The sequence below is a fragment of the Orycteropus afer genome, unplaced genomic scaffold (assembly GCF_000298275.1).
Source record: "Orycteropus afer afer isolate SDZICR_OR568_19922 unplaced genomic scaffold, OryAfe1.0 scaffold00459, whole genome shotgun sequence".
NCBI lineage: Eukaryota > Metazoa > Chordata > Mammalia > Tubulidentata > Orycteropodidae > Orycteropus > Orycteropus afer.
Window position 1 is genome coordinate 1,931,180 of NW_006922046.1, and position 8,987 is coordinate 1,940,166.

General features: G+C 50.1%; 1 protein-coding gene across 1 annotated transcript in view; it reads right to left on the minus strand.

The window, feature by feature from the left end:
• Window positions 1-7,585, minus strand: part of RHPN2 (rhophilin Rho GTPase binding protein 2) — an 87,564-nt gene extending 79,979 nt beyond the window's left edge. The window contains exon 1 of the mRNA XM_007954350.1: window positions 7,517-7,585. Coding sequence (XP_007952541.1) covers window positions 7,517-7,585 — 69 coding nt within the window. The remainder of the gene's footprint in view (window positions 1-7,516) is intronic.
• Between the last annotated feature and the right edge of the window lie 1,402 nt (window positions 7,586-8,987).

Genomic DNA, 8,987 nt, shown 5'->3' on the forward strand with positions numbered 1-8,987 from the left:
GACATGAGACAAAGTATATGTGAACTGCTGTATGAAAAGTGAATTTACTCTGTAAATCTTCACCCAAATCCTAATAAAAAAAAATATATATATTATCCTATAAAAAAAAATAATAAAATAAAATAAAATCAGGAATTTGCTCCTTGTAAAAAGCCCTCCTGTTCTTCCACAATCTCTGCAGTTGCCAGAGCATCCCAGTTAATTCATGGTGGGAGGGAGTTAAGATATGAATCAACACTTAGCCATAATCTTTAACTAGCTGGCTCCCTTTAGTCAGTTGTACAAATCTTTATAAACACTTACTGTGTGTTAGGCATGGTTATTTTTCAACATGCTGAATAACAAAGCTTCTATTGTACCTCTAATACAAACCTCACAATCAAAAAGTTTCTATAAATTAAAAATATTTCCAGATCCAAGCAATAACCTGTTTATTTTCAACTAGAAGGATACACTTATTAGTAGTTAACAGTCCTTATATCCAGGGAATGTGTGTGTGTGACTTTTAATTTATACACTTCTGTATTGCCTTTTTTATAAGAACATGTTAATTTAATACAAATAATACTGAAGAGAAAGAAACTACCTCTAAAGTTTATGATTTTCTCTTCTGAAAATTAAGTCAAAGCCTGGTATATTCTAAGGGTATATAGCCATAGCGAACTCATCATGGCTATGACTGGAAAGGCCAGAAGGATTTGTATCTTTCATCCATGGTCCCTCTCCCCCTGGTTCTGCAGGCAGGAGACCTTGCTCCCAGGCAACACCACCTGCTGCCCACTGTGCAATCCAGTCCTCTGGCTGAGCCGCACTTGCAGTTCAAATGTGCTGTGGCTACCTTCAATGCAGCCTTTTGTCACAATATTGGTTCCTGAGCCAAAGGAGGAAGTGATAATCAGGCTAAGCCAATGCCCAGCAGCATCAGGTGGTATCTTGGGAACAGTCCAAATAGCCCCAGGAAACAAGGAACATTTACAATGTTATACTCTCCTGAGTTGCCCTGAACATTCAATTTCTGCCAGGGAACCACTCCTGGCCAGCATCTGTTTAGAGATGTTTGTCTATGTTTAGAGGTGTTTGTCAGGCAGGCCCTCTGTGCTGCTGGTGAGGTTTGTGCAGCCAGGAAGACCCTTACCAAGGTCATGGTCAGTTAAGTGCAATCTGGCCCTTAGGACCTGGCTTAGACCATGGTAGAGTGCAGGGAGGGACAGTATCACCAAAGTTCACCCTCCACCTTCTCCTCCTCCTCTTCCTTCCCCAGAAAGCTCCAATGGGATGGGTCCAAACGACTGGAAGGCCATCATCATTGTTGCTGTTGTTAGGTGCCATCAAGTTGGCTCCAACTCATAACAAACCTACATACAGCAGAACGAATCACTGCCTAGTCCAGCATCATCCTCATAATCCTTCCTATGCTTGAGCCCATCATTGCAGCCACTGTGTCAATCCATCTCGTTGAGGATCTTCCCCTTTTTCGCTGACCCTCTACTTTACCAAGGATGATATCCTTCTCCAGGGAGTGGTCTCTTCTGACAACATGACCAAAGTAGGTGAGACAAAGCCTGGCCATTCTCCTTTCTGAGGAACATTCTGTCTGCATTTCTTCCACAACAGATTTGTTCATTCTTCTGGTAGTCCATGGTATTTTCAGTATTCTTCACCAATACTATCAGTGAATCTAGAGCTGATAAGCCTCCATGAGTCACACTGTGTTCCAAGGACTCAGCCTCACACTTGGTGCTCACAAATGATGCACAGGGGTGTTAACAAAACTAGACCCCATTAAGAAGAATGGTGCAAAGAAGGAACTAGGAGGAGCTTCTGGGTTTTAAAAAAAAAAAAAACAGAATTTGCCTCCTTCCTTCTCTGCGGGAGCCTTGAGGAAGCCCAGAGTAAACAGGGACCATAAACCAGGACACAATGAACCTTGGGGCCCTGTCCAGCCTGAAAGTTTCTGTGAACAACAAACAACTTCTCCTAGGCTGCTGAGTAAAAACAATAGAGTGAAATTCATTTGGATCATTAGTGTTCCCAGAGGATAAAGAGCCAGAGATAAGAACCAGACAAAGCTGGACTTTGTACTGACTCTCTTCTTCCACTTGGTGCTGCAACCTAGCATTAAGGACCCTTTCAACAGCTCTGGGGAAAGTCTTTTCTCTAGCTTTTTCTCCAGCTGGTTTGCTCCTGGCCCAAAACAGGTCTCCTGGTGGGTTTGCAAACCAGAGAGCCCCAGGGAAGAGACCTGCCATCCGAATACAATATCCTGGAACTTTTTATTACTCTGAATTTCACTATTGGCCAGGCTTTCATCAGGATGAGCATAAAAATCTGTGGCAAAAAGAAGGTGCATGTTGCTAATCATCCTTTTAAGATTAACCTTATATGGCTGTCCCTTTATTTAAGCATATCCATTTAAGGAGAACAAAAGTAAAAGCCAAGAGAAACCACAGAAAATTGAGAAAAGGAGACACACGATACTATCACAGACCAGTAATAGTTTGTTTGATTCAAAGAGACCCTACCCCCACCCATCCCATGTCACCAGCCCAGGCCCAGAGGACAGAGTATGAACTGGAAGAGCCCACACCTGACCTGGACTGAGTTGTGCCCTTGGGCCCCATAGAGCAAAGTCCCACACAACTCCAAGAAGACTGATTTACCAGGGGACCTGTCTCTGCCAGTGACTGTCTTGCACATTTATGGTCCAGTGGCATACGGGATTTTTAGGTAATTAGTTTTCATTTGTGTGCAAGCCACATAAAACACAGCTGAATATGGCCTGTTGTTGTTGTTGTTGTTATGTGCCGTCGAGTCGGCCCCGACTCATAGCGACCCCTCCTTGGGTTTCCGAGGCAGTATCACTACGGAAGTAGGATTGCCCAACCTTCCTTCCGAGGAGTGGCTAAATATGGCCTGTAGGGCCTACTTTTTGCTCTCTGGACTAAACCAAAGCTCTTCAAGTATGGCCTGAGATATCCTGACAAAACTCAAACTCCCAACACTCCTTAGCACCCCAGAAATGAGGCTAACCGTGAACTGCACAAAAGCCTTCCTGAGTCAGAGCCAAGAGTGCCCCAGAACCCAACAAGGGTCGGGCATGGAGCTACCACTCAATAGATGCTTTTGGAATGAAAGGAACAGAAAAGAGGAAGAGGAGAAGTAGGACAGAGGGAATAAGTTGAAAAAGAAGTTTGACTTTAGTGGAAATTAATTTGGCTCTGTAAATGGGACTAAAATCCCCAAAACGCAAAGACAGGTGAAGGGAGCCCGATTTGGGCACAAGTCATTCGAGATTCAGATTTCTGGATACCCTGACTGCATCTCCAAGCAGTTACTCTCCTACTGCTGCTGTTTGGTTCATATCCCCACCTCATGCAGCAGCTGTTACCAACCTTCATCTGGAACCACTCAACAGCTGTTCTCTCTCCTGAATCTTCACAACCTGTTCCACCAACAACTTCTTCACCTCCAGCTTTAAAAAGGCTCAAGACTTACTCTAAAACAAGCCTGTCCGTCTCCCCTTCTCTACCAATCTCCCTGTCAACCTCCCCTCCACACTCTGACACACTGACTTCTGCCCCTAACTCTCCATCTACTCATTTACTAACAATCCCTAAAGGACTAAATCCAGTCCTGCCTAATGATCTTCTGACTTGTCCACCACACCTAACAAGCTTCTCCTTTCAGCTTTCTGGACAATGTCACCCTTCGGCTTGCCTCTCACCTCTCTGTCTGCCCCTTAAGTGGAAGCATTAGATTCTAGGACTCACCAACCCCTTGTCCTCTTTTCACTCTACGTCCCAACTGCCTCCCACAGCTGCATCTTCAGCCAGGGTGCTCTCATGACTGCCAGGTCTGTGGAGCCCCTTCCCCATGGGTACTATCCACCTGATGATTTCATAGGGGCTGAATGCCTATCCCCACACCAGCTCCCCTCCTGCCTCCCTCCATCGCAGGGAGCCACATGACCCAGATGTCTAAGGCAGAAATCTTGGATCCCCGCTGGTACCATCTTCCCCACCATATCCTACCCCATTAATTCTTCCCATCCTTGTTGATACCACCTTTTTCCAGACCCTTCTCACCTCCCAGGTCCTCAGAAGGAGGGGAGGCAGAGGCTGTGTCACCATAAAGCCATCAGTCATCTGTACCCGAGTGGGAAGGGCAGAAATGATGCACATTACAGTGGGCACACTTCCCCCAACTCCTCCCTGCCTGGTTCCACCATTGCCTCTCTCCCACCCTCCATGCACTGACCACTCAGCTGTAACACGGATCTCTCTGTGACACAATCTCACATGTCTGGTCCTGCTTTAATCAGTTTGATGGATCCCCACGGCTCCCTAGATCCTCAGCAGGCTGCATGACCCCTACCAGCCTACACCTGCATACTCAGAGAGTCCTCTTGCAAAGTTCACAGTCCCATGCCTTCGCCCATGCTGTTCCCACTGCCTGAAGTGCTCTTCCTTCCCCTCTTCACCCATATCACACTTAACCAGTTGCCATGGAGTTAACTCCAACTCATGGTGACTGTATTTGTGTCAGAGTAGAACTATGTTACATAGGGTTTTCAATCCTGAAAAACGTTTTTCAGAAAAAAATGTTTTTCAGAAGCTTTTCAGAAGATCACCAGGCTTTCTCCCAACACATCTTTGGGTAGACTTGAACTTCCAACCTTTTGGTTTTGGTTAGCAGCCAGATGCATTAACACTCTGCACAACCTAAAGACTCCATATAACATCTACCAAAAAAAAGTAAAAACAAACTCACTACCGTCAAGTTGATTCAACTCATAGTGACTCCTCCTTGGGTTTCCCAGGCAGTATCTCTATGGAAACAGATTGCCCAACCTTCCTTCCAAGGAGTGGCTGGTGGGTTTGAATCACCAGCCTTCTGGTTAGCAGTCAAATGCCTTAGGCACTATGCCACCAGAGCTCCCATATAGCATCTGTTGTTGTTGTTGTTATGTGCCGTTGAGTCGTTGAGTCGGCCCCGACTCATAGCGACCCCTCCTTGGGTTTCCGAGGCAGTATCACTACGGAAGTAGGATTGCCCAACCTTCCTTGCGAGGAGTGGCTGGTGGGTTTGAACCGCCAGCCTTCTGGTTAGCAGTCAAGTGCTTTAGCCACTATGCTACCAGAGCTCCTATATATAGCATCTACTGCCTCGTAATTTGCTTATGTCAAACTGACACAGATCATAGATTAAGAAAGAACATCAACGCTTTACTGTCCTCGTACATAAAAGAAAAAGAAAATTCTTTGGGCTGGCCTGACCATAAGGCAGACATAGCACAGTGATCATTACAAGATCTCATTTTCAAAACAGATGCTTCTAATTGTAAAGCAGTTATTCATCTTACTTTACACCCATGATCCTCTCACCCATCACCAGAGAAACTTAATCTAAAAACCCCCAACCTAGCACCTTCTCACAGCTCTTCTCACAGCTCACTTGTCATCTTTCCCATGCTTCCGGGGCTTCATACGGTTAAAGGCTCCCACAGGAAAATCATCCCCTTCACAGATGTTCTCCATCCCTTCTGCCCCTTCCTCTGACCATCCCCCACCCCCCAAAAAAAGAAAACACAACACTGTCATCAAGTTAATTCCAACTCATAGTGACCCCCAATGGGTTTCCAACTGACTTTACGAAAGTCAGTTGCCTCATCCTTCTTCCGCAGAGCAGCTGTTAGGTTTGAACCAACAACTTTCTGGTTAGCAGACAAATGCCTTAGGCACTGCACCCCCAGAGCTCCTGACATTTTTTCCCAGGTATAGTTAAAGGTCCAGAGCGCCACCTATTCAGGCGACATACAATCTAGGGAAGAAATGAAGCCCCAGAAAGAGATAGCAACTTGCTGGAGACCACACAGTAATTTTGTGGGAGTGGCAGTCCAGGCCCTGGGGCCCTAGAACACAGATCTAGGAATTCCCAGGCCAGGCCTCAGCCTCCACATCCATGGCCTGTGATCCTCTGTCCCAAATGCCACCTATAATTAGAAGTTGTAATCCTTTAATTTCATGATGACGTCTTGGAACTTAAATATACCTTAAAACCCTTTCTTTTTATGTTTTAAATACTAAGTGTAATTTGACAAAAAGAATTTTTCCCACTCTTCCCACCTGTTTCCAGATTCCTCTCCTGCCCACCCCCTGTGGCCAGGGCTCCTGAGCAACAGCCCAAAGGTGAGTCACAAGAGAAGAGGAAGGTGCCAAGATCATTTACCAACTGCGTCGATGGTCAGACGCTGAACAATTAAGAATTGATTGTTCTGTGAGAAACAGTTTCACTTCCTTATTCATAATTACACACACAGCCTTAGGTCATATCGGTTATAAAAAAACAATCTCTCAACCCACCCAGCTATTCTTGGCCAAGCTCCAAAAGATATTTTTAGACTCGGAGACGGAAGGTGTTACCCCGATTCCTAGCTCTCCAGCAATAAAGGTGTAGCGACGAGGCCTGCAGAGGTGGCACTTGCGCCCCCCAGCCCCCGCCCCAGGGCACAAATCCAAGGGGGCTCCAGATGAGGCCGAATCACTCCTCACCGGGGTCGACAAGGCTGGTGGTGGGGAGAGAGGGCACAAACTTAGAGGCTGCCCCTGGGCGCTCATTACCCTCACCTCTGGTTCAGGACCAAATTTTTGTAATCAGGCCCTGCTGATTCTCGCCATTCTCGTGCCCGAGGGCTATGGTCACTTTCAAGGCGCTGTGTTGTCTAAAAATCACCTCCAAAGCGGGAGGCTGCAATGTGTACCAAGGGACTCCTGGAGGTGCCAAGCGCCCGCGAAGCCCGCACTCGCCCCTCGCCCCGTCTCTCCAGAAACCAGTTAAATTCGCTTTAGCACAAAATGCAAAGGGGTATGGCCGCGTCCCACACGTCGGCGGTGATCAAACCTTCCTGGACGACTGGGGGCAGGGGGAACTCCCGAGGTCTTCTCCTCCCAGCAGCTCTTCCTCACCCATTCCCGAAAAAGTGGAGAGGCGGACACTAGTAACATTTTAGGGGGAAAACAAGAACGCCGATCTCCCCGAAGTGGTCCTTCTTTTTCCACCCGCACCCGCGTCCCTATCAAATGCTCCCAGATAAATTCGACTGGGGTCCCCACACGCGGCGAGGCCGAGCGCGCGAGCGCACCTAGGAACTAGTCCCTCCCCCAGCCGCGCAGAATCGCCGGCCGAGGCCGCCCGGTGCACTGCCCTCTCCGGCTCACCTTGCTTTGCCAGCACCTGTGCGGGGCAGCCCCAAGCGCCCGCCAGCCCCGGACCACACCTGGGCGGGGCAGTACCGTGTGCCCCAACCTGTCCGCGGGCGCGATCCTCTAACGGCATCGGCTCAGGGCAGCCCCGCACGCTGCCGCTAACCCTACTCCGCGACCCCGACCCCTGGTCCTGTAGGCACTAGGCCCCCTTCTGCGCCTGGCTGACTCGCCGCGCGCTCCCTCAGCACCCTCTTCATCCTTGGAGGAAGGAGGCCTGGAGCCTGCAAACTCGCCCGCCCAAAGTTACCCACCTTCCGAAAGTAGCCGTCGCTTTCCTTCTCCAACGCCTTGGGGGCTGCGGGCAGCAGTGCGTCGGTCATCGTGGCGGCGCGGGAGCGTGAAAAGGACTGAAGCTTCTCGGCCGCCGCCAGCCCTAGAGGGCGCTGGGAACCGCCCCCACCCCCGCCCCCGTCCCAACCCGACCGCCCCCTCCAGCGCGGCCCGGGGCCAGGCCTCCGGATCCGTGGGGCCCCACCCCGCCGCGACCACGCCCCCGGCCCTCCAGGGCTTAGGGATTGGCCCAAGCCGAGCCGGCGCCCCAGGCCAGCGTCTCTCAGCCGCCAGAGCTTGGGATCCTGGGCGTGTCACTCTCCCACTCCGAGCCTAAGGGTCCTAATCTGGGTATTGTTGCTGCCTGAATCCTGTGAGCGCCGCAATGGCTTAGGAGGACTGGCGAGAACTTGGAGCGCGGAGCGCGGGGCTTGCTCCCTCTCCTGGAGGGCAGGGTTCCCCGGAGTAGACGCGGGGTTCGCGATCGCTCCCGAGAGGATTGAGGATATCGCGGGGACAGGACCAGACTGGACACCACGTCGAGGGCGCGACAAGACCGCTAGACCCTGGGCTGGGCAGTCAAAAAAGTTCCCAGCAGGAAGGGACAGAGGCCGAGTCCGGAACGCGGAGGAGAGTTTGCTGCACCACTGAGTGCCTTGACCAGTGACTCTGGCGGGCCGACTCTCTGGGCTTGTCGTCCCCCTCCCTCCCCCGCATCCCGCCCCACATCGGATCAGAAGGGGATTGTGGACTGCACACGGGTCCACCTCTCCATACCTCAGTTTTCTCAAAGGTAAAATGGGCTCAGACACTCACTTGGGTTTGTCAAAGGTACCCACTGCCATGGACTCAATTCCGATCATCTTTAGGGAAGCGGACAGCCACTTCTTTGCCCCGCCGAGCAGCTAACTGGTGGGTTTGGACTACGCATCCTTTACATAGCAGGCAAACTCTTTAACCCCTAAGCCACCAGGGTTCCTATTAGGACAAAAGTGCGTGTTAAAAGCCTTAGCTGGGGAGTGGGGCGTGATTAATGTAGCAGCGAAAAGACCTCCCGGTTATCGGCCTGGGTCCGGTCTTCCTCCCACCCCCAGCTGATCCGAAGACACCTTTTGGCCGACGCCTAGCCTACTCTGTGGAACCTCCTAGTCACCTAGCCCTTGCTCCTCCCGGCCATAGGTCTTGCAGTCACTACACCTCCAACTGCCACCCCAACTCCCAGTAAAGGGAAACCTTTGCGCAGTTACTGCAGGCTTTCGCTGTAGGTGCCTCAGATGGAACAAAGCACAACCTACTTTCAAAACAAAGCAAGCGTTTCTTTCTCTTAAAAAAGAGGAGGGTGGGTATACGGGTGGATAGATGGGTGAACGGGAGCTCTGGTAGCATAGTGGCTAAGACACTTGCCTGCTAACCAGACGGCTGGCGGTTCAAACCCACCAGCCACTCCTCGGA